The sequence below is a fragment of the Castor canadensis genome, chromosome 1, assembly GCF_047511655.1.
Source record: "Castor canadensis chromosome 1, mCasCan1.hap1v2, whole genome shotgun sequence".
Taxonomy (NCBI): domain Eukaryota; kingdom Metazoa; phylum Chordata; class Mammalia; order Rodentia; family Castoridae; genus Castor; species Castor canadensis.
The window spans coordinates 156,712,551-156,737,796 of record NC_133386.1 but is presented as its reverse complement, the minus strand read 5'-3'; the positions used below and the strand labels follow the sequence as shown (position 1 = coordinate 156,737,796).

Below are 25,246 nucleotides of genomic sequence, written 5' to 3'. Positions count from 1 at the left end.
ACACTAACCTGTGTCCCATAGATCAGAAAGGTCCCACTCAACAGAGAGGCAAACCCGCTAACACAGGGCACAGGAAAAATACCATGGACCACCACTGTCAGCCTTTCTCCCGCCTGGTTCCCAGCATTTCCTCCAGCCTTAGATCCAGCTAGCTTCCCTCCCCCTTATCCTACCCCCAAAACAGTGTACCATCTAGCTGAAGTAAGAGCTTGAGTAAGGGATCCCCCCCGGGGGGTGGGGAACAGGAATTTAAGGAACTGATGACTCTAGGTTCCCCACTGTTGGGGTAAGGAAGAAGGCGATCTGCCACCCTTATGGCCTGGGTACTAGCTGAGCCTTCAAGCAGCACAGCATTCAAGTGTTGAGAAGATACTGGTCAGTGCAGAAGTTAAGACTTCCCTCTTCCCTCTTCCCTCTTCCCTCTCTCCTCTTCCCTTGTCCCTCTCCCCTCTTCCTTCCAGAAAGAGGCATAGCCTGGTACCTTCTGAGCCCAGAGAAGGACTCAGGATAAGGGCAGGAGCCAGGACAGGGAAGTGATCTCAGAACCCAGAGGTAGAAGCAGCCCAGGCAGAGATATATAGGCTGTGTGTTAGGGGTCAGCCTCGGACCACCTGGTTCAGAAAAAGACTTTTGAGTTCCCTGGCATGTCATTTCAATCAGACATCAGTTTTCCTCATATACCAACTAGGCATATAAAAACTGCTGTGCTGGAGGAGGCAAGCATATCCATTCATTGCTGTACTGTGGAGTTGTTAACAAGAATGAAGAAATGCCTTATCAACTGGTATACAAAGATCTCTAAGAGACATTAAGTGAAAAAAAGAAAGGGACAGAACACTGAATACAATAGACAGCCTGATGTGTCCACAAGGCAGTGGATAAGAGCATATATCTATGTCCACATAAAGGGAACTCCATACAGACTACATATGGTCAAGGAGGCTTGGGAGATGGGAGGCTCAAGAGTGGGAAGGAGATGTTTATGTGTTTTATTACTTAATGCATTGAATTACTGGTTTGAGAAAGTATATGAAATAAAAACTTAACCTCTGCCTTTACCTGTGGAGTTGCCCTGTCATCTTAGATTCCACCAATGCCAGAGATTCCCAGGGCTCAAAAAAGATCCATAGCTTCCTTGTAAGGGCCACTCCAGTGGCTTAGTCAGGAAGTTCCTCCTTAAGACTGAGTTCATGCCTTCCTAGTGAAACATCCAGCACTCCGTCCCTAGTCCCATACAGTTATCAACACAAGTATCCCCAGCTCCTGGTGGGCCTTACTTGGTTGGCTGGGGTAAGTTTAAGCCCTGTATCCTCTCCTTTCAAGAACTTGGAATTGTTTTGGGTTACGCAATGAGGCAACAGGCCCACTGGTCCCTTTCAAGGAAAGGTAAATAGGGAGTAAAAAAGAGGCCAGAGAGTAAAGGCCTGCTGCCTATCTGCTCTCCGGCCATCTGGTGTGTACTCCCATCATGCCTTGTGTCTACACACACACATCTTTGAATATCCGTCCTACTCCCTCCCCTGTCATGGCCTAATCCTCTCCCTGGTCTGAACAGGTGAGTGCCCAAGCCTGCTGTCACCATGACTACCACTCACCACCAGCATATGGTAGAGGAGCTTGTGTCCATGGAGTTTTCCAGCTCCGCCACCCACATGCAGACCTTCTCCCAGACAACCAAGATCGTGGGAGGCAAGTGGAGTGGATGAAGGAGTGGGAAAGAGATGCCTTCCTTCCTCAAAACCAACTTCTGATGGTCTCCAGTCTTTGTCACTACTGGGCCCCTCAGGAGTCCGTAATACCAACAGTAACCACCTCCTGTACTTCTAATCTAGAGCTTGATAACACTTCACACAGCTGGATGTTTACTCAGATCAGATCTCCAGGAAAACATTAAGAAAAACCAATCACATGGATGGGTGTGAAGCATTGATAAACTCTTAACTGTTTAAGGTGTTCAGAGCCAGAGGCAAAGAGAATGCCTGGAGTTCAGGTATGCAGGAAGGTAGGAAGATAGTCACCTCATCTACAATGACTAATGTTGATTCTGCTCCACTTAAGAAATGGGTAACTTGGCCATCAGTGGAGACAGGATGAACACAGAAACAAGTGACCTAAGCTCCCAGGCTCTTAATCCTTGGAGGCTAGATTTTGTGGAGGGAAGATCCAAGGGAAAGCTGAGAAAAAGTCTCAAAACAGAGCATACTGTTTTAGTCATGTCTTGTGGAAAGTGATTAAAAGATGGCCAGGGGCCAGCATATTGAACATCTGTCCTCACTGTCATTGCCTCTCCTTCAAGGTCCCAGAAGGATACAGTCCCTCAAAGTCCTCTGTATACAAGCCACCAAATAAACACTATACCAACCGCTCCTGGCCAGTGAGTCAAATGGAACAGCCAGGACTCAAAATCTGTGATCTAGACCAGAAGTTACAAACTTAAGTGATTTGTAGCAGTGATTCTTACCCCCACCTGAACATTAGAGGCATCTTAGTGTAGGGAGTCAGGGGTGGGAGTGTAAAAAATGGCAAAATCTAAGTCTCACCCCAGACCATTAAATCAGGAATTTTTTTAAGCTCTCCAAGGATTCTAATGTGCATCTAGAGTTGAAAAACACTGACCAACAAGTCTAGGCAGGGAATGTGAATGTGGGGAAATTAGTGGGGGTAAACTGGAGAGGATATCCCATCTAAAGGGACAGCCACAATTCACTTCCCATTGATTGTTGCCATATGAGAATACAAGTCCAGCACTAAAAATACAACAATCTGAATGTTTATGTTAGATCCTTCCTTTTTTAGATATAGGCCTACTTTTTTTTTGCTTATATATTGTGAAGGTATAAAAAAAAAGACATATTTGGATCAGGTACAGCCTATACAGTGCCTATTTGAGACCTTTGGTCACCACTTAAAAGCAGGCCATGGAGGCTTCTTAACACTGTTTTATCTCAGTCCCACAGGTTATTGGAGATAATAAAATCATCTGCTTCACTGGGATAACTGTGAGGATTAAATGAGATAATCTCCAATATGTGCCTAGCCCAGTTCATGACATAAGGAAAGTGCTCCATGGATCAAACCCATTATAATTTTTAATAACTCACCAACCAGGAAGATTTTATGTAGTTTATATGTTTATATTTTTCTTTAATATGAAATTATATTTACCACATTTAATATGCTCTTGAGGGCAAGGGTATAGCTCAGTGATAAGTGTGTATATTTAGCATGTAAGGTCCTGGGTTTGATCCCCAGAACCTCCCAAAAAAGTAATGTGCTCTTTCAGATAAGGAGATTCCAATGTATAACCCCACTAAAGTGGGAACGTGTCCTGTCCCTCACCCAAGAATTACCTTTTCCAAGGCAAGGAACGCTGAATCCACAGAATGGCAAGGAGAAGATCTAGAACAGAGCTCAGCTAAGCTACAGACCTCCAAAGCAGAAGCAAGCCTGGCCCATCTTAATGTTACTGGGGGCCTTCCAGGAGAGAATCCCAAGAGACAGAAAATCCCCAAAGGGAAGTCTCCTTTTTAGTTAAAAAAAATAAAACAATGACTGGCCAGTGATTGACCATTGTGGGGTAGGAAGGAGTTGGTGTCCCCTAGTGGCGGAAACTTGACATAGCATGATGACCAACTCAAGGTCCTTCCTCAACTCGTTGAGTCTATGCTCCACCATCCTCTCAAGCAAAGATGACCCCTCCAGTCTCGAGCCTCGCTCCCAACTGGAGCCCATTCTGACTTCTCGCTTGATTCACAAAGGAAGTGGTGACAGGAAGTCCTCAAGCACGGTGGAGTTCTTCAGCTTGGTGACCCGGAGTTCCAACATCCCTGCGGGCAAGAGCGTCCCTGAGTTCATGGAGAAACCTCAGCGGATCACCGCCAGAGGGTGTTTCGCAACCCGAGTCTCCCTCGGCCCCCCGGTGCCTCTCTTCCCCAGTCCCTACCCCAATGTCGCCCATACATAGACACTGGCAGAGCCAAGCCAAGGGCCCCAGCCCCTGCGAAGCAGGGAGCAGACAGAGCGTCCAGCCTGCAGGCTAAAGGGTGAAAATGTGTCCTGTGCCCACCGCAGGGGATAAAGCTGTGTTCAGAGCCCGGGTGCAGGATAACCACAAACCCACCCTCTCCTGGCAGAGGGAGCCCGGCAAGATATTCTACACCACCATTAACTAGGAGCGCATGCTGAAGGGGCGGTCAGATCCCGAGATCCAGTAACCGAGACCGCGCGAGGCCGGGACCGGGGCAGACTGCCAGCACACTCACAACAAGAGAGCCACACTGCGACCTGAAACGGGGCGGGGCGGTGGTCATTGTCCCAGAAGCACGGCAGGATAGGAGAGGCCAACAGGGAACCAAAATTGGAGGGGAGCGGTGGCAAGGCAACTTGCTGGGGCCAATTCAGGAGAAAGCAGAGACTGGGCCAAATGAAAGGGTAGGGATGAGCCCAGAAGGCAACAGCCAAAGGGGACCACAAGACCAAAGCAGGGCGCCTGTCTAGGATAGGACCATACTAGGTAGAGAGAGGCTGAACTGGGATTTCACTGGGATTAAAGGAAGGACTGGTCATAGAGTAGAAGTGAGGGTCAGGGGTCCTAGGCCCTACAGAAGAGTCTTCTTATCAAGGGCCCATCATGCTTAGGTTTAACCAGCTTCTGGGTTACCTCTTGAGGGCTAGTGCCCAACTGTAATCTCTTGCTTCAGCCCTTTTTGAGAAAAGGGAGGGATGGGTTTCTGGGAGAGCTAGGCCTATAATTACTCCATCCCTATAATTACTCAGGTCCTGCCCCTACTTCCCATTGCTAAAGACAAAGGTTTCCCCTCTCCCCCACAGACAGAAGTTGTTCCTTCCCCCATGGCCCCATCCCTGGACCCTCAGACTACACAGAAGCTACCCCAGAGTCCCCCTACTTGTCACCCCTTACAAGAGCACTCATTTAGCAAGCATTTTCTGAGAAGGCTGGCTTCCCAGAGCCCACCAAGCTTGAAGTTCCATGCAGAGTCATTTACCCCTATTTCCGCTGTTGCTCAACCTGGTGCCTGGTACAAAGGAATAAATTGGGTTAAATGAAAAAATATTCATCCCAGTGCCAGAGACTGCAGATAAGAATTACAATTCAGAAAGTCCCTGCCCTCTAGGAGCCCGTAGCCAAAGTGGGGTCAGAGAAGTCAGGGAAGCAGACAATGTTATTGCCATGGAATCAGTCTATAAACCTGCATACTCACGCTGGTTACTACCTAGTACCTCCTAATCAGAGATGCTGCCTGGTCCTCCACACATACACCCAGCACTCAGCCTCATGCCACCCCCAAAAAAATCTCTCTTTCCCCATCTCACAGAAAAGTCTATGTGGTTCCCCCTCCGTCCCCCACTAATGTCATAACTCTAATTCAGCTGGAACCACTGACCTCAGATGACTGACATTGCAAGCAATAACCATGCAGGTACAATCTAAACCATATCCTTGCTGGTGACAGAGAATGAGCAAGCCCCCTCCTCCTGGCCATCTCTCTTAGGAAACAGACTCCCTCTGTCTGACTGTGTCCCTCTCTATCCTCAGATCAAGAAAAAATAGATTTCAAGAAGATGTTGAAGAAGAGATAAGAATAGGAGGCTCCCTGCCCAGGGTGCTGTCTCCCCACCCAGGATGGAGCCTTTCAAATGCTTTTCTACAGGGCCCTGAATTCTAAGAGTCCATGGAGTGAGGAGAGGTATCTTAAGGTTGAAAGAGGCTCACTCTATTTTTGGGGAGGCACTGAGCACAGGTTGGTCCCTCCTCTCAGGGCTCCCTCTATCCCCAAGAAGCAGAAGGTGACAGATGAGAAAGAAATGCTAGAGATTTTGTCCAAGGTGCCCAAGAAGGACTTTGAAAAGGTCTGTGTGGAGTATGGTTTCACCAACTTCCAGGGAATGATCAAGAAGCTCGAAGGCATCCAGCCACTGATGGCTCACACCTATAATCCTAGCTACTCAGGAGGCAGAGATCAGGGGGATCATGGTTCAAAGCCAGCCAGGGCAAATAGGTCCACAAGACCCTATCTCAAAAAAACCCATCACGAAAAAAGGGCTGGTGGACTGGCTCAAGGTGTAGGCCCTGAGTTCAAACTCAAGTACCGCAAAAAGTAAATAAATAAATAAAAGAAGCTCAACGGCTTGAAGAAAAAAGTGGCAGTGGAAGTCAGCGCCCAGAAGGGGGCAGTGGCCTGCAGACACCAAAAGTGCTAATATGAGTCCTCTGCTTTGCACACACATTCGGAGGCATACCACCCATTGCAAGAGCAGGAGGGAAGCTCTAGTCACCTTCCTTCTATGTCTCCTCCCTTCCCCTCTCCCTAATGTACTTGCATGGACTGTGGAGTCAAAAACACTTGGGCTCAAATCCCAGTTCCACTGTCTTACTAGCTGTGTGAGGTTGGACATCTCTATGAGTATCAGTTTCCTCACCTGAAAAATGAAAATTATACTTCCTCTTTCATTTGTTTTTCTGTAGTCATTCATTCATTGACTCAGCCACCTCATATTAAGTATCAACACCGAAATTATAGTATCTGTGTAATGAGTCTCAATACATAATCACTGTTTTATGAATAGTGGTTCTTTTCTTATTCCTTTTCTCCTAAGTCTTCCAGTTGATCAATGGACTTGGGGACAGGGTGGGGGTGTGTCATTTAACAAACCTAGTCATTTCTCCCATCCCTTAGGGGTGTTGTCCAGGATTGTGGACACAGTCTAGGCAGGTCCCAGATGCCTCTGACACGTGACATTTTGTTAAAACAATAACATCATCTGGATTATGAAGGCCCTGGAAGACAGAGACCAAGATTGACACCATAGTAGTTTTTGACTGCATCATGGAGCTGAAAAATCTCAATATCAAGATGATATGGATCAAGGTGGGGGAATACGAAGGTAGGCCCTGCCCTGGAAATACCATGTCTTCTCTGCACCATCTCCCTTCTCAGACTCTCTCATTATCCATAGTCATGACTTCTCTTCCATCCCTCTTGGAATAGTTGAAAGAGGCTGAGAACTGGGCTTTATTTTAGCTATTCCACTACTTTGCTTTTGAACTGAAACAGTCCTTTCCTCTTTCTATACCTCAGTCTACTCACTTTTTAAACTGAAAGACTAGTTTAAATAGTCCTGAAGATCACTGAAGACTTGTGCCTCTAGGAGAAAACTTGTAATGAATTCATATACATAAAGAGTTTGGGCCTCGAGGGGTGACAGGGATCCTGTATCCCATGAAGATGGGTGATGAGGCTAGAGAGATTACAGGGGCTTCTGGGGATATTTTGAGAGATGGACATGCATCCTCCAGCTCAGGCTGGCTTTGTGGAATGTGGAGATCCAGAAATCTCTTGTTAAACCCCTTGATCAGCTTTTCTACCTGTTCCATAAGACAGGATACTGGGCCACTGAGGACCCAGTACTCTATGGGCAAGTATGATGTGGAACAGATAGGCACCAAAAGCATGCTGGTTATTACCAATGGAAACATGAGTGATGCCGACATCTACAGCCTTATGGTGGGTGATAATCAGATGAGTGAGCAGCTCACAGTGCTGGGTATGAATGTTGGCAGTGTTCCCTACATTGTATACTGATATGCCCCTCTCCTGGCTCCAAGACTCCACCGAACCATAACCAACCTGTATCCACCCACTCTGACCAACCATATCTCCCCAAATTCTGACCATGTCAGATCTCCCATACCTTAGCAATGATCATCCTCCATCTCCCATTTTCTATCCCAATTTCCCTGACTTTATCTCTTATTTCCAGACTCTGCAACTCTGATCATCCCAAACTTCTGGATCCTGACTACCCCCTACTCTCCAACTAGTTACAACCATTCCCCACTGACCCTGACTACCCTCGGCCTCAGTAACTCTTAGTATCCCACACAGGCATAACTGCAACTAAACATTCCAACTCTACCAACCACCTGCATCTCCACCATCTATTTCCCTCTTCATCAGAGCATGCTAAGTCCCAGCTGACCATCCTCCACTAATCAGCTCCCCATTAACTATCGCAGTATTCCTGACTGCCATGTCCCGAGCCACTGGTTTTTCCCCAATACCAGCCTCCACCTACTTGCTCCAGTCCCCCCGAATGACCATCTGGAAATCACCTACTGACCATTGCCAAATTATCTGCTTATCGTAAATAATTTTTATTAACACAATACCCTTGACTGCTCCCATGACCATGACACCAACCATTCCACCTCAACATCCACCCAATCCCAGCCCTTCTTTCTCCCCAGAATATCTGGCCACTATGAAGAATGGGGTGTCTGATATGCACTTAGCTACTGGGAGTTCAGCTGAGTTATGTGTAATGCTGAACGATGAGAAGGTGGAGGGCATGTGACTAAAGGATGGCCAGGAGATCTGAGGCAGGGGCCTGTGAAGGGGAAGAAGGAGGTCAACCTGGCCCACACTTGCATTCACACCTGCTCATCTGCCTCCAGATCACGGACTTACCTGGTGTGCAGATCGTGAAGCAGGGTGCGGTGTGTAAGCTCATCTTCCCCAATATGGGTGCAAAGCATGAGGGCAAGCACACATTCCCAGCCAAGAGCACAGGAAGCAAAGCCTCGGTGTTCATTGCAGGTACAGTCCACTCAAGGTAAACAAAGATCAACCACTCCTGGCCAGCCCACGTGCTCATAGCCCCTCCCCCTTTCCCACCAACTCCTTCTCCATCCCTGGTGAGCCAGCCTTCTCTGATGCCCTCCCCTGCAGAGCCTCCTACCACTGACCCAGCAATCCTTGAGAAACTAGTGGTGCACCCTGTGACCATATACATATGCCACAGAACCCACATCAAGGTGCCCTTCCAAGCAAGGCTGCTGCCCAAAGTGACATAGTACAGGGATGGGATAGAGGTAATGGAGGAGGAACGTGTGTCCATGGAGCGCAAAGAAGATCAGGCATTGCTCACCATTTCAAACTGTGTGCATGAAAACAGCAGCCTGGTCCTGCTCAAGCTCAAGAATGACCACACTCACACCTCACACACAGCTGGGTGAGGGCAAGGCCAGGCAGGGCTATCTGAGGGCACCTGCTGCCCAGTGCTCAGTGTGGCTGGCAACTTGGGAGAAGGCCCCAGACAGAGCTGGAGTTTGAACTGGGAATGGGATTGGAATGTTGACTTGAAGCCAAAAACCCATTTCCTAATTTCTTAAGTAGCCTTAGTCAAATGAACCTCTGTAAGCCTGTTTCCCATCAGGAACAGGGTGATTTTTTTTCCAGTGATTTTCAAGTACATAACATAGTACAGAACATAATAGACCTTCCAATGCATTACTTAAGTATCATTATCAGCTGGACAATGAGGACACAGTTGGAGGTAAAGAGGAAATGAAGTGAAAAAGAGTTGGGATTTTGGAACGGAGGTGAGGCTGGTTGAAAGATCACCGAGGTAGGAATTAAAATGGAGTGAGGTGGGAGGAAGAATGTTGGGGATAAGCTGGAGTAGGGGTGGAAATGGGGCTTGGGATTGGTATGAACATTGAGGAGCTGGCTTTAGTGAATTTATAGTCAATATCTCACACACACAATCAGTACCTCCTCCACCTGTGTTTCCACCAACCTGTGGAGTAGAACGATTTGATTTTTAACTCACTTCAGCAACATGAATGAGCACATCCTCCATGGTTTCAACATTGGAGACACAGAGATGAGGTATCCCCAGCAGTCCTTTAACCCAAAGAGGATAAAACTGACAGACAAGCAATTGTGACATAAGGTAGACTGATACCAGAAAGCACTGAAGTTTTGGAAGCTGAGGTGAAGGAGAAAATATGTCTGGTAGGGGACAGGGGGCCCACCTAAAGCAGGAACTCCTAGGGGGGTACTGTTCAGCTGTTCCTAAGCAGGCAAGAGGCTCAGCAGGGAATGATCAAACTCTCTGGGCAAGTCTTAGAAGGAGAGATGATGGACACAGGAAAGAGAAAGGGATCCAAAAAGCTCAGAATTCAGCTATGCCCTATCTGGCCAGACCTCTGGTAAGTGACTGAGTGAGGTCCTTCTAATCCTTTGCCCCATTGTGAAGCTATTCTCTGTCCCCAGACTGTCCCAAGCCTCCACAGGGCCAAGTAGAGTTCCTGGAGCTCTGTGGTAATTGTGTACGCATGAAGTGGAAAGCCCCAAAGGACAATGGCAGGCATCCTGTGACACAGTTCATAGTGGAACAGAGGGCAGTTGGCAAGAAGCCCTGGATTAAGATAGAAGTGGATGGCAAAGTCACCAATTTCTCCACCAACCAGGTGGAAGAGGAGGAAGCCTACCAGTTCCATATCCTGCAGTCAATTCAGAAGGTGTGAGCGACCCACTGAAGACAAATGAAGTGTTTGTGGAAACTCCCACAGTCAGTGAGATTATCTGGTGCTCAGGGGAACAGTCAGCGGCAAGGATGGGGGCCTTTAGCCAGTAATGAATGCTGCTCTGCAGGGGATTCCACAGGCTCATTGCAGGCAGGAATTCTCAAATATTTTCCAGTCAGATCACATGCACAACACACCCCCATGGGCATACCTACATATGCACAATTCCAGGGAACTAATTCCACTTCTTTCTCCATTCCAGAAATCATCCTAGAATCCAAGGGAGCATGATGTTACTTTAGAGATAACCTTGCAACCGCTCTCATTTTTTCCATAGAAAACCTTTGATAATATTTACATTTGAATTATGATTGCTAATTACTTATTACACCCTCCCAGTGGATTTCCATGTCTCAGTGTGTCAACACAAAAGATTGAGCATTGAGAGTCACAGGGTTGGAAGGTTTAAGTCAGTGATCCTCAATTTTGGCTACACATTAGAATCACATAGGGTCTTTAATAAATGCTAATGTCTGCCCTCTACCCCAGGCCAACTGAATTAAGATATTTGGAAACAGATACTAATTGTTGATGGTAGGTTTCCTCTTACTACCGCTTGAGTGCAATCACTGGTTTAAGGGGATTTTTTAGGCAGGGGAAAAGGTCAACATGGGAAAGGGAACTGTCTACATATTTCCATCCTAACTTTTGCCCTCTCTATGTCTTCCCCACCCCACCCCACCCCAGAACCCCTTGGTCTTGTCTCCCAGCCTCAAGTGACTCTCATGACTGAAGAAACTGTGACCATTCCCCAGGTGCCAGTGACTCACACCTCTAATCATAGCTACTCAGGAGGCAGAGATCAGGAAGATCGCAGTTCAAAGGCAGCTGGGCAAACACTCTGTGAAGACCCCATCTCGAAAAATCCTATCACAAAAAAGGGCTGGTGGAGTGGCTGGAGGGGGCCTACACCTGGACCTGAGTTCAAAACTCAGTACTGCAAAAAAAGAAAAACGAAAGAAACTGTGACCATTACATGAAATGCTCCTACCCAAGATGGGGGAGCTCCAGTGCTTGGCTACATTGTGAAGAATGAAAGGCAGTAACTTGAGGGTACCAATCAACAAGGACCCCATCCAAGGTAAGGTCCTATGGGCAGAAGCCCAGGAGGGATCAAAGGAATTCTTGCTGAGTGGCCCCTTTGCTACTTCTGAACATTCTCCCTCCTCCAACTTTTTTTTTGATGGGACTAGGATTTAAACTCAGGGTTTCATGCTTGCAAAGCAGATGCTCTACCACTTGATCCTCACCTCCAGTCCACTTTGCTCTGGTTATATTAGCGATCCAGTCCCAGGAACTATTTTCCTGGATTGGCCTCAAACTGCAATCCTTCCAATCTCAGACTCCCAAATAGCTAGGATTACAGGCATGAGCCACCAGCACCTGGCCTCCCTCAACTCTTTGGGATTTTAACAACATCCCCTGACTCTTCCATGATCTCTCACCCCTCATCTTCCCATATCAGGCACCAAGTGTGCTGTGATGGTCTCCTGGAGGACACAGAATACAAATTCCAAGTTATAGCTGTGAATAAGGCAGGCCCTGGACATCCCAGTATGCCAACCAGTTCAGCGGTGGCCAAGGATCCTACTAGTGAGTACAGGGCTGCCAGGCCCCAACACAATATTAGCCCATTAGAAGTGAAGAGAATTTCTTCCTTGGGAAAGTCTGACAGAAAGGAAAGTCTCCACCCTCTGGAAACTGCCAGCCTCATTGAGGGACAGGATTCATACACAAGAAAAAGCCTACAAATAAAGATTAAGCATCAGGGAGAGCAAGGAGGCAGGGAGGGAAAAAAATGTTATCAATCTTCGAGTATTTGTGGTTAGGCAAGTAGTAGAGGCATGTTGAAGACTGAGTGGGGATGTTGGGTAGATGGTTGGGAAAGTCTTGAGTTTAGGAGATAAGGTGGACCCACTGCCTATAAAGAGATGTGGTGGAGATGGTTAAATTAGATAAGGTTTGAATGTACAGGGTATCTTGAATTTGAAGGGTATTGACTTTAAGGATGAAAAGGTTGAGTTAGTAAAATAATTAAATTTGGAGGTTAAGTATGTGAGGTTGGATATTGAAGGTATTAGCTGTAGGAGTTGGAGGTAATAGTGAAAGGATTCAAGAGTGTTGAGTGTGCAAAGTGGGACACAGAATTGAGTGGGATAAGTTTCAACACTGACTGGATGTCTGTTTCTCCCAGAACCCCCAGGCCTATTGCACAGCCTGCATGTGTCTGATTCCTCTAACTCCAGCATCTCCCTGGACCAGCAGGAGCCTGCAGAGGGAGATCCACTCTCTGAATATATTGAGATGCAGGCTGAAGACAGCAGGGAGTGGTTCAAGTGTACCAAGATCCCATCTCAGGCACCTGCCACACAGTGAGGGTAGGGGGGTCACCAAGCAGCAGAAATATTTCTTCTGTATCCAGGCTGGGAATAAGGCTGGGGTCAGGGAGCCTATGGAGTTAAAGGAGTCATGCCACCACCAGGTGAGATTACAGAGCAGGCTGGGAGATTCGGGCCCAACATCTTAGATCCAAACGTTTCTTCTGGGGCCTCATCCCACAGGAGAAAATTGTGTGAAGCTATGAACAAGAAAAAGTTATTCATACTTGTGCTGGACAGCTAGGTATAACACCCAGGAACTTCCTTGATGGGAAACAAAAACCTGCTGTGTTCCAAGGGAGGTATTGGGGATATAGAACCAAACAAGAACAAGACAAAGGACCTGCCTTCCAGGATCTTACATACCAGGAGAAAGAGATAGATGAGAAAACAACTGCTTCAGAGTGTAGCATGCAGCTAGATAAGATGTCTGTAGTGGGTCCATTAAAGAGGAGCAGTTGAGAAAGGCTTTAGAGGAGAGGCTTAAAACTAAGTCTGCTTGAAAGAGAGGTCCATTCCCTTACCTGTATGTCTTCCATCTCAGCTGCTGCCAAATTTGACCTCAGTGCCTAGTTAGAGTCACATGTTGGTGCATGCTGAGACAGCGCTCTGTATCCATGCAGACTTCTCAGTGAGTTCAACCTTAGCCCTTCTATGCTGTCTGCATAACCAAGATGACTGTTGTCTACCTCGGACTCTGCCGCTGGCCAGATACCTGGCACTAGAGCCTAGCAGGAGACTCCTTGACAATGAGGGAGGGCTTTCCCCCAAATACCATCTAGTGACAGATGGTGCCATCTCCTGTTACCACCCAATGTGACCTGGCATCACCACCAAAGGCCAAGAAACTATCACCAAGGGCAAAAACTACTCCCAGTTCCTCATCAATAGCACCAAGTGCCCTGACTCAGGATTGTACTGAATATTGCTCCAGAATGAGTTTGGAGAGGCACACTATGATATTTATGTGCATGTGTCAGGTACAGACAGCAGGAAGAGGAATCCAGAGGTTTTCTTCCAAAATGTAGCTCCCCGCTGCTGCTTAATAACTTAAGCACACTTTCCAATAGATGTGCCTTAGGTGAATGAAGCCTTCTTTGACACCACAAAACAAGGCTTTATCAGCCTTTGCTTGGGATGGGAGGGGAGGGATTGTTTCCCTCTCTTTCTCAAAGGCCTGAGCCCTGAAGGCATTGAACTATAGAACACAGCCCTTGTTTCAGTTTCTGAGGCCTTATCTGGTGAACTTTGGGAAATAAACAGAGTACAATCCCAGGGAAAGTAGAGAATGGGGTGAGAGGCAGGAGGGAGAGAGATAAATCCATTAAAAATTGGAGTGACCTCTTAGAGAGCACTGGAGGCTTTATTACAAAGCCCTAAACCCCCAGGGGAAAAAAGGAACTTTTATTGACTAGTAACTACATACTGGCCATTTTATTCATTATTCCTATGAAACAGTCATTGTTAGTCCTCAATTTATGAATGAGAAAATGGGTCTCATGTGACTTGCCCAAGGTCACAGGGCTTCTAAATGGCAAAGTGACACTTTAGAAACAGGCTCTCTAACTCCAGGATATCTGCTGCCTGAGACTCAAAGAAGGGAAGTGCCCTAATTCCAATCTTCTTTATTTTTTTCTTGGCCACAATAGGGTTTGAACTCAGGGACTGGTGTTCTTACTGCCTGAGCCACTCTGCCAGTCCTTTTGGGGGATGGGATTTTTCAAGATAGGGTCTCTCAAACTATTTTTAGACTGGTTTCAAACTGACCATCCTCCTGATCTCTGCCTCCTGAGTAGCTAGGATTACAGACATGAATTGGGCTTAGCAGGTGGCTATGGTGAGCACACAATACGTCAGGCCCCAGGGTGACTGACAGATCTTCCAACTGTTCCAGATTTCCCCCATCCCCCTACAAACCTGCAGCTGTTTGAAGAGGTCCCCAACACAGTGGCTCTGACCTGAAATGAAACACAGCTCAGATGTGCAGGAGGATAGTGATGCCCACTATGTCATCTTAAAGGGGGAATCAAGCAGCCCCACCTTCACAGCAGCCAAGCGTGTCTTCAGCAACAAGTACACGGTGACAGGGATGCTCCCTGACTGGAAATACTTCACAGAGTGGTGACTGGCAATGAAATCAGTGACAATGACCCACTGGATTCCAAGGATACCTGGCTCATCAATAAGGACCAGGGGACTTAATACTTTGGGTTATGCCTGGAAGCCCTGATAGTGGAGATGACATAAGGGTCACAAAAAGGTACTTAAAAGTTGAGATAAACTCAAAGCACCACTGAAATAGTTAACATCCAGGATGCTGGGGATATAGATGTTGAAGAAACCTTAGAAGAGACTACATTTTAGGGTGCTTTGAGGGGTGAGACTGACATGGAGGTGGGGAGGTGCCCTTAAGGGCCAAGATGATATAGAGGGACAGGAAGGGATGGAAGGAGTATTACAGAATAGACTTCCATCTCCTTTGAAGGAAGAAACTAACAGCTGGGAAGGGACTCTGCCCTGGGAGCCAGAATGAAGCCTGGGAACTCTGGAGGGCAGGGGTTAAGGGTAGAAATGGCATAAGAAAACTGAAAATGAGGAGCTAAATGAAGACCCTAGAAACTCAACTGGCATAGGGAAGTCTGGAGGGAGAGTTAAAGGCCAGGATAAATAGCTACAAACACCAAGGTCTGAGAAGTTAACTCTGGAAAGATTCCTAGGCCCTAGGCTCTAGGAAAGTATAAAAACCTGTGAACTTGGCTCACGCTGTGAAACCCTGGAGTGGCTAGCAGGGTTAAGAGGAAGAGGGGTTTCAGAAAAGTCCCTATGTACCAATATAATGTTGGAGCCCCCAGAGTTGCTGGTGACTGATAATCTGGCCCAGGTCTTGTGTATTAAGCTGAATCTCCTGGGTGCCTTTCAAACTCTAAGACATGGGTGGCATGAGGGGACCATGGGGCTCTCTCATAGCCTGCTCCATCCTACCCAGGCAGTTGAGGACCTGAGCATTAAGCTGAAGTCCTACTAGCAGAAGAACTGGTATCATGCACACTTCCTGACTCCACTCAAGCCACACACAGTGCTCTGTGGCCAGGACTGCACCATGACCTGCACCTTCCTCAGGAACCCACAGCCCACGTGACGCTCTATAGGGTTGACATCAACATCACAGCCAACATCAAGTTCTAGTCCAACTCTACCAGTGGCGTGTGAACCCTCCTCATCCCCACCTGCACCCTAAAGGTCAATCTCAAGTTCAGCATGTTGGTGGAGAATGAGCTGGGCAAGGACAGCAGTAGCTGCATGCTCCCAGGCTATGGTGAGGGTTCTGCCAAGGCTGGCCTGGGGGAGGTACACATCCTGTCCAGGAAAGGGACACAAAACGGCGGTCATGTGGGCTATTAATCAGCTCTCTTTGTTTGGCTGGCACCATTTTTTATTTACTCTGCCATCAAGTGGTGCAAATATTCCTAGTTCTTATCAATGTCCCATCCTCTCAATGTCATTTGTTATGTTCCCAGACCCTGCAGATGTGAAAGAGTTTATGATCTCCTGATACGCTATGGTTTGCAACCCTAGGTGGGCCTAGATCTACCTTTAAAAAAGATACTGGTCATCAGGCTTAAACCAAACATGCCAATCAAAATCTCTCTGGCAGGGTTCTAGAAGAAATTTGTACATTTACAAAATTTGGGGCACTCAAGTAGTAGAGCAACTGCCTAGCAAGCATGAGTCCCTCAGTTCAGACCCCAGTGCTGCCAAAATTTTGCAGGTGACTCTGATGTACAACTAAGATTGAAAACTACTGGTCTAGGATAAAAACAGATGGGAGGCAAATGCAGGGGACCCTTCTTGCATATGCATGCCTTGTTTGTGTTCGTGTATGTGCGCGTAGAGGAAGATATTTCATTCCTTTCCACAGTCTACTGTCTTCATAGCTGCACAGGTAGAAGTGTGAACCCTTTAAATGCAAAGCCAACCTGCCGTCCTCCATCTTATTTAAATTCCTTCACTTTCCCCTGACCCTCATGATAAAATCCCTGTTTCTCTACCCCTCCAGCTTCATCCTGTCACCCCTCAACTCTCTCTGGTGGTGTTGCTTCATTGTTATGGTCTCCATGGTTACAGACCTTTTTATATCCAATTACAGATGCCTTTCCTTGGAGACAGGACCACGTCCTATTACCCTGTCTCTCAAGTGCTCAACTAAGTGTCTGGCACTGAGATGATGCCTCCCAAGTGGCTGCCAAACTGTGTAACAGATCTAGGCCAGGAAGGCACCAAGGGAACTCTCAAGCTTTCACTCCACAGCCAGAGAGATCCCTGACAATTTGTCCCTAGTTGTAAGCATATGGACCCAGAGCCCTGACATTATCAGTGACCATCCATGTAACTATGGCAAACTACCTTTCTGTGCCTGTTTTCTCACCTATTGGGACTGTGAGGCACACATGAACTCATACATGGAAGTGCCTGGCACAATGCCTGGTAAATCAATATTGAATAAATGGTAGCTTTTGACCCCCACACACAACCAACCCAGGATTAAGGGTCTCAGGGGTCAGTCCCTGGTTCCTCTGTAATAATTTTAAGTCCAGCAGTTTGATGTTTTTCTGGCTCCAGCCTCATTAACACTAATGAATATCTGCTTTGGTCTTTCAGACAAAGATGACAAGTCAATCCTAGTATCAATCACTGGGAATCTACAGAAGAAATCACCTTATGTGAGCTCTAGACCAGCCCTGGCATCAGGAGGGTGTTGTGATGTGGGGCTTCTTGGCCTATTCTCTGCATGGGCCCCAAGGTAGGAAGCCCAGTCTGCCCTCTGATTGTGTCATTGTAAACATTCTGTCAAAGGATAAAACAATAAAATTCACTGAGCTCACCCAACTGTTCCTGAAAGTAGAGTAGAACAGTGACCATGGGGATAACAGGTATAGGAATCTCCAAACCTACCCACAAGGGAGTAACCCTGTGACTTGCCTTTCCCTCCTCCACAGCCACACTGTACCCTCCCCACAACCCCTCAGAGCACGGAGGCAAGTCTTGATGATTTCAACCTTCTCCACATCCTGCTCCCTCCATTTCTTCACGCCAGATAGGTCTATGTTCAGCATTCTGAGGTTTGAAAGGATCAGGACTTTGCCCCTTCAGTGTTCTGGGATTCTACTATCAGAGATAGAGGGACTGGACATCCAGCTTAATGGTTTCAAGTATGTTTTGCAATGGAATCCTTCCTTAAAAGAAAATTCTAGCCCGGGCATCAGTGACTCATGCCTGTAATCCTAGCAGAAATTAGGAGGATCATGGTTTGGAACCAGCCTGGGCAAATAGTATGCAAGACCCCATCTTGAAAATACCCAACACATGCGGAGGGGGCGGAGTGGGTGGTAAGGGAGGGGGTGGGGCAGGGGGGAGAAATGAACCAAGCCTTGTATGCACATATGAATAATAAAAGAAAAAAAATTTGTATAATGCAAGAGATCAAAAAAAAAAAAAAAGAAAATACCCAACACAAAAAAGGGCTGGCAGAGTAACTCAAGTGATAGAGTGCCTGCCTAGAAAGCATGAAACCCTGAGTTCAAACACCAGTACCACCAAAAAATATGTTTTAAACTACTGGACTTGAAATAAGGATAGAGGATCTTTGAGCCTTCCTCCTCTTCTTATTCCTTTGCTACCCCCCACCATGAGGGATCTCTGTAAAACCCTGGTTTGGGGCTAGGAATATAACTCAATGGTACAACACATTCTTAGCATGTGCAAGGTCTTAGGTTGATCCCACGTGCACACTTTTCAAAATTTTTTTGAAAAGTCATTGACTCACTCAACATACATGAGACTTGAATTTCCTACATAGAATTCCCAAAAAGTGTACAGCAACTCTACAAATGGCATATTCACCACTATCTGAGACTTCTCTTTCAACTTCAGGTTAGATCCTTGTCTGTTAAAATGCAAATGTTCCTGGAGTAGAGTGGCCAGGGATTACTCTGCCAGGGATTCATGTCTAGAGTATGAATCAGTCAATCTAATCCCACTCCTCCCAGTTGCTTCAACTAAGCTCAGTGTCCAAGGTCTTAGGAGGAGATACTTAAAGGGAAGTCTGCATCATTTTGGTGTAGGCCACAGGTCTGGGAAATGGATAGTAGGAGGTAGGCAGCAGCAGAAGACTAGGGTAGCCAAGGGTCACTAAGGTTGAAGGCCACAAAACTGAAAATGTGATTCAAGTGGTAGAGCACCTGCTTTGCAAGTGCCAAGCCCTGAGTTCAAACCCCAGTTCCCCCCCACCAATAACAAAAAAAAAAGGTTTGCAGAGCATCTATGCATCAAGGAAAAATAGGGACAAATGGGCAAAATACCGCCCATCCCTCATTCTCCTGGAGTACAACTTCGCACACACACTTATGTGATCAGGGAAGTGAGACCCACTAAAATCAGCAGTGTTAGTAGAGCCAGGGAACCAGCTTGACGCCAGGTTGCACTAGCCAAGACTGTGACCCAGACCATAAGGACAGCCAGGGTGTTTGGCATCATGCCCCTACCCTGTCCAGGACAGGCATATGCCACACAGGCAGACAAGTGGGAAAGCCAATGGTCCTTGGTTTTATTTTATTTTATTTTCACATAGGCAGTACAGGATGGAGTTGCCCCATCCTTGCTCCCCTTGCACTGAATGTACCTTCAGTCTTAGACCCCAGAATGTCATTGGAACCCCCTCAGGGAGGAAAGCATTGTTGGTGTGTTGAGGGGAGAGGTCCCAGCTCTCTAAGCCAGACTCAGGCAGTTCTCTGAGACCCTCTCCCTCTGAGTCTTTTACAGATAGCAGGACAAAGACATATGGTAGAAAAAGACATAGGCAGGCTAGGAGACAGACTATACACACATACAAACACACACATACGCATACATACATACACACACACACACACACACACACACACACACACAGGCTGGCCCCTTTCTTTGGCATTGTTCACCCTAGCTCTAGGGACAAAGTCTGAGGGTGGTGGTGTGGGGGCCTGAGCTCTGAGCTAGCCAGTAAGAGAGATAAGGCCAATTTTAATCCTTGCTACCCCCAAATTCCCAGACCAAGAAGTTCCCTCTAATGTTTACCCTAGACAGATACCCCTTCATCTTCCCACTCACCACTTAAAGACTGAGACTGTTCAAGTAACAAGGTCAGACAAGGTAAAAGAAGTCTCTACCCTCATCCAATCTTCCCAACTAGGAGCCTGTGAAAGGGGCTTCAAGTCCTGGCCCTTCCTTGGTCATCTCAACAGATTTTTTTCCCCTTTTCCTCAACTCTGTGCAGAACATAAAGGGTGGGAGTAGAGGAACCCAGAATTGCCAGTGGTCCTAGGCACAGAGATACAGTGACTCTTCCACCCAGTAGAGAAACAGAGGGGAGGAGTCAAGAAGCTGAGCACCATCACTCTCCAGGGGACTTTGACAGTCCTGATGGGATAGAAGTGGGGAAATCTCTACTTCTGGCTCCAGCAAGGGGCATGAGGCTGCCTCTTTGAACTCTTGGTATTGTCCTGGACCACAAGCTTTGCTAGGGAATCCTTCTCCTGCATACCCCCTCCTCAAACTTGTCAGTTCCCCAAGAGGTACCTGCTATCCCAGGCTGGCACTGCAGCCATCCTGATTCAATTCCTGCAGGTTCCTAGGGTCTGGACCCCAGCCCCAGGAGAGAGAGGCAAGCAAACCCTTGCCCCTCAGTTGGCCTTGTTCAGTCTATAGTCTTCCACTGGCTCACGACTCTCGACAGCTGACAGGGCGATGAGCATCTGAGCAGCATAGTAGGTGGACATGATGAGTGCCCGAGAGTAGGGCACAGGAAAGCAGAACTTGTTGAGAGCGATGGTCAGGTCTGAGATGATAAAAAGCAGTGCACCACAGCTAGCCGCCAGCTCAGTCCAGCGCCAGGCTGCCCCAACCAGCTGCAGCCCTGCCACAGCTCGCCAGCCCATGAAACTGATGAGGGCCACATAGACCCCCACCAGGTAGGTGAAGGCACCTGAGAGGCCTGGATAAAGGAGGGCATAGCACAGGCCTGAGAGCACTCCCATCACCAGACCTGTCCGGAGAGCCAGTGGCCGCATGCCAAAGGCTGAGGCGTAGAGCATGTGTGTGACAGCAAACATCAGCAGACCTGGGAGTGAGAGGGTTATGATAAGGGATGCTGAAGGTACACTGGTGACTAATGACTACTGGGAGCAAGGGAGGAGTTGGGGACAACATAGCTGCTTTGTTTTGGAGTAACAGGGGTGGGAACATCCATAAAGGTAAAGCTCACCCCCACATGCGAACTCCCTGGAAGAACTCTGTGACTGATCACTAGATCACCTGTAAGGTCATACTTCAAACGAGGACCCCATAGTCCCTGGCCTCAGAAACATTCCAAATCCCTGTTCAATACTTCCCTCTTCCAAATCCCTGCCCCCTCCCATGACCCTCTCTTCCCTAGCCCCAGGACCCCTCCTCCCAGTTATTATGATCACTGTATTACTGACCGTGCACAAAGTAGCCCTGGTCCTGCCAGATGAGGAAGGCATCACCTACAGCAGAGAAGACGAGCCCCACAAAGATGAGAGTGGCACTGGGGTGGGCCAGCAGGAATCCAAGGCCATGGGCCAGAAGGAAGAGCCAGAGGCAGAAGATAGGCAGGCACTTGATAAGGGCGCTGACCCATGATGGGCTGGATGACGGCAACCAGAGCACAAAATACACGCACGTAGCCTTGAAGAAGGGTACCAATTTGGGTCCCTCACTCTTCACCTAGAAGACACAAGAGAGAGAGGGCTTGGAAGCTCAGAAGTCCATATGAGGGCTCGTGCACAGCACCCTCCCCTGAGCCCATAACCCCAAACCACCCCTACACCACCCTAACTGGGAGAACTGACCCAGAGAAACCCAACCTGTCCTCCCCCAACCAGCCAGCCGGGTGTGAATAAATCTGTCATCCATCATCCAGTGGCTCAATTTATTAGGAGGGGAAAGGGCTCCATTGTTCTTGCTAGTCTTCTCCACTCTTGGCCCTTGGGCTGAGCCAGAATGGTTACCCACTATATACTCCTTAGGATTTTGTCCCCTTCAGCAGCCCAATGCTTTTCCCTTTCTGCCTCCTTCTTTTTCCTCCCTAGGGCCCTTTTAGCCCCTTTGTCTGCCAGCATCAGCTCCCACCTGTTTGGATGAGGAGTGAAGTCAGTGGGAAACCACATAGACATCCTGACTGGCCAACATATGAACCTCAGCAATGGGCCAGGACACAGGCTTAGGGCCCTGGCAACACCAGGTGGGTGCCAGGAACGTAAGAGTGACACGACCTCCATCCCCACAGACTCTCTCCTCCTAGGCCAGTCTGCTACTCAGCCTCTACTCCACCAGCCTTCGACTAAAGGTGGCATCAAGGACAAGGAGAGGTACTAAGCATGCTGGTAGAGCTACAGACCTGAGTTGGAAGCAAGAAAACTGTCCCTGAAACACTTTTCAGGGACTGAGGGAAGGGGTGTGTGTCAGTCAGTCTCAGTTCCCAGAGAACAAGAGCAACTTGAGGCACACCAGAAAGAGGCAGGAAGGGGGGTGGGGAGGGCTTCTTGTCCCAGCTTCTGATCTGCAGCCAGCAGACAGGCTGGGAGGAGATGGGGAACTGAGAGGGGGAAGTCAGAGCAGCTGACTTGGTCTCAGCCGGATTAGGGGGGAGGGTGGCTAAAGAAAGGTTGTACTCAAGGCCACTGTATGCACAGTCCAAGCAGGGGGAGGGGACTGATGCAGATGTTCTGTGTCTGTGATCCCCTAAAGCTCCTTTCCTTGGCCGGCTAGTTCTGAGTTTCTGAGGGCTATGTGAAGCAGTTGGGGTTTCCTGTAAACCCACACTTTGCCAAAGTGCTGGTGTCTCTGGCTGGGCAAGCTGTCCAGCACAGGTCTCTGCAGGCACACTCAGACTTCCAGACCATCATATACCAAGGGGGGGGGGGTGCGGTTAGGAAGAAGCAGATGGGTGGGTCCAGGGTTCTTGTTCTGCCAGAGGTGACAGCAAGAGGCAGAGACAACGGTCCCTTCCCATGGAAACGCCCCTATTAAGGCTGGTCATGGTGAGGGCATGGTCAGAAAAGAAGAGAGGGGGATGTCCAGCTCCACAACATCCTCCTGCCAGCCCTCAGAAGCATCACGTCCTCCCAGCCCTTTATTTTCTAGGAGAAACTGGTAGTAGGTGGGAAAACTATGACAGTCATAGAGAATCCAGCACTTGAAAAAGGGTGGGGAGACAAGACTTTAAAGGTTGTAGTTGAGAAAGTCTGAAAAGGACGAAATGTCAATAGAGAATGATCCATCCTCCCCCTAGACTCAGGGGAGTCCCCTCCTGAATCCCCGACTTGTTAATAAGATGAAGAAGAGGAGGAAACCAACTTGGGAAGGGATTCTTAAGAGGTCCCTGTCACCTTTCCGGCCCCCCGCCCTCTCCCACGCCTCCACAGGACCCCCCGACCGCTACAGTCACTCCCCCAGGCCACGACCCTGCGGACCCGAGCCAGACACACACAGATCAACACTGTCACGCTTCCGAGTCACGTGCCCTATGTTTTCTTCCCTCTCGCAGGCGGACCGGGGACGCGCGGAGGCGGGGCGGTGAGGGTCTGGGGAGCGGGGACCGTGACAACTACCGGCCCCCGCCGGGGGACACTGGCCACCACGGGACTAGTGTCTGTCCTCGGCCCCCAGCAGCCTGGCCTGCTGCAGTCAGTCGCCAGGCCGGTGGGCTCCGGCCGCAGGCTCGCTCACTCACCACAGTAACCGGGGACACCATGGCGGCAGCGGCGGAGGAGGCGGCGGTCAGCAGCCGCTCCGCACTGCAGCTGCCAGAACGCACCGGCCGCCAGGTGAGCAGACGACGACGTAACAAAGCCGAGGCGAAGTACAAAACCTCCAGCGCGCCGAGCGCTCGGAGTTCTGTCTGTGAACCCCGTGACGTCACCACACACTCCGCCAATGAGCGGGCCGGAGCTTGGGGTGGGCGGGGCCCGACAGGAGGCGCCGGCCCGACTCCCTGGGTTTCTGCCCTGAGAAATGAGGTTTTCCCTAGGGCGGGAGGTGGGGCCCCGAGGCCCCACCCCTCCGGAAGGCGTGCCAAGGCATCCCGGAACGTGACCGTGACCCCCAGGGCATGGCTAAGGAATGAGCTTGACTCAGAGACAAACACATCTTTGCCCTGGACACTTAAAAACATTTTATCCCAGCTCGGGAACAAAAAGCAAAGACAAATTAAGATTCCTTCAGCCTTCACCCATACAGTCTACGCAGAAACAATTGAAGTGAGACACAACTTTCACTGTGTACAAACACAAATGGACACACGATGGTCAGCATTTCACAACCTTCAACATGAGAAGAGGCATATACATAGATAGACCATAACCCTATCATATTCATAAACACGGAATCGCAATTACACTAAACAAGTGTAGACACTTGTTATACACGAAACAAGTACAAAAACACAAAATCGTCAACCACGGATTGACTCCCATCCTTCATGAGAACAAAGACACATACATAAGCAAAGAGCAGCCTGTTGTGGACCCAGTAACCCTAACATGCAAAGAACACAAGTACTCCATTGCTCTTAGGCATATTCCTCTCACAACTCAGACAACTGTTAACTGTTAAACCAGGAATGTCAGACAGACAGACTTGAGAATACCTAAGCACCCAAAGAAATGTGAACGAACTTTGCCAAAAGTACAATGTAAGCGAATATAGTGTTGATATTATGTAGACTAGAGGGACTCAAGCACATTTGGAAATGTGTGTGTTCAGAATCATGGGAATTACATGAATGGAATGGTAGGTAGTCAAATGGGCAGGACTGTAGTCCCAGTTTTGCACTTCCATGCCCTTGATTGGGTGAATGAATCACTTCCCCTTGATTTCCTTATTTATAAGATGAATGGATGATCTCTAAAGTTCTGCCCAACCCAGACGTTATGTAAGATGAGGGAGGGTTGTTAATTTCAGGAAATGTAAGTCTAGCAAGCTTCCCAGAATTGGAGATTTCAGATGCATCTCAAAGGATGGATTTATGGTCTGTGATCTTCAGTAGAAGGGTAGTCACTATGGTGTCAGGCTTTGGGAATTGGGGAGAAAGGGGTGACTGGCCCTAGTTAGCAACCATCAAGGATTCTCATCCTAGGATGTCAACACAGGGCTGGCCAGGGAAAGACGCACAGGCTGAAATCTCCTGTGAGCCTCTCCCACAATGGGTCTCTTCCTTTTTCTTCTGGGCCCTATCCAGCTTTCTCTAAGTCTGTGCTATTGGCCTGATAGCCACAGATTGATTGAGACAGCCCTCTTCTAGTGACAGAATTGACAACCAGAAATTCAGAACCTGTTATAAGAGTGACAAACAAGGCTGGAGGGGTGGATGGAGTCATCCTATTTCTCTCTTCTGCCCTCCAGGCACCTCTGAGCAGAG

The 25,246-nt window shown here is 48.3% G+C and overlaps 2 protein-coding genes across 7 annotated transcripts; one reads left to right on the top strand and one right to left on the bottom strand.

Annotated features, from left to right (window-relative positions):
- The first annotated feature begins 1,580 nt into the window (after nt 1–1,580).
- Igsf22 (immunoglobulin superfamily member 22) lies at nt 1,581–17,870 on the top strand. Its single transcript, XM_074042822.1, is given in 35 exon segments — nt 1,581–1,693; nt 3,212–3,214; nt 3,763–3,887; nt 4,072–4,185; nt 5,390–5,414; nt 5,416–5,477; nt 5,558–5,624; nt 5,781–6,117; nt 6,807–6,890; nt 7,404–7,566; nt 7,783–7,884; nt 8,195–8,392; nt 8,475–8,618; nt 8,751–9,033; nt 10,063–10,307; nt 10,310–10,381; nt 11,081–11,120; nt 11,346–11,420; nt 11,422–11,474; nt 11,859–11,870; nt 11,873–11,986; nt 12,588–12,737; nt 12,740–12,771; nt 12,774–12,849; nt 12,852–12,875; nt 13,316–13,346; nt 13,348–13,402; nt 13,526–13,751; nt 14,666–14,739; nt 14,741–14,882; nt 14,885–14,963; nt 15,760–15,905; nt 15,908–16,087; nt 17,431–17,492; nt 17,769–17,870. Coding segments are annotated over 35 exon segments (3,810 nt in total).
- Tmem86a (transmembrane protein 86A) lies at nt 1,630–23,746 on the bottom strand. Of its 6 annotated transcripts, none has more exons than XR_012435904.1 (5): nt 23,561–23,746; nt 21,288–21,552; nt 20,386–20,926; nt 10,545–10,603; nt 1,630–3,827 (listed from the first exon to the last, which is right to left on the bottom strand). XR_012435904.1 is itself a non-coding variant. In XM_020180187.2 (3 exons), the coding sequence occupies exons 1-3, from the start codon at nt 23,579–23,581 to the stop codon at nt 20,490–20,492; spliced, it is 723 nt and encodes a 240-aa protein (XP_020035776.1). In that variant the 5' UTR covers nt 23,582–23,746; the 3' UTR covers nt 19,369–20,489. The 6 variants fall into 6 exon arrangements, 1 of the variants encoding a protein (XP_020035776.1); XR_012435910.1 differs by having other exon boundaries at nt 10,549–10,603; XR_012435916.1 differs by lacking the exon at nt 1,630–3,827 and adding an exon at nt 14,689–14,729 and having other exon boundaries at nt 6,997–10,603.
- Nucleotides 23,747–25,246: the final 1,500 nt, after the last annotated feature.

Excerpts from the sequence above, each read along its gene's own strand:
- Tmem86a (XM_020180187.2), bottom strand. The coding sequence starts at position 23,581 with ATGGTGTCCCCGGTTACTGTG. Across the intron at positions 21,553-23,560 it reads TGGTGTCCCCGGTTACTGTG|GTGAAGAGTGAGGGACCCAA; the intron begins GTGAGTGAGCGA and ends TGTGTCTTCTAG. Across the intron at positions 20,927-21,287 it reads CCAGGGCTACTTTGTGCACG|GTCTGCTGATGTTTGCTGTC; the intron begins GTCAGTAATACA and ends TCTCACTCCCAG.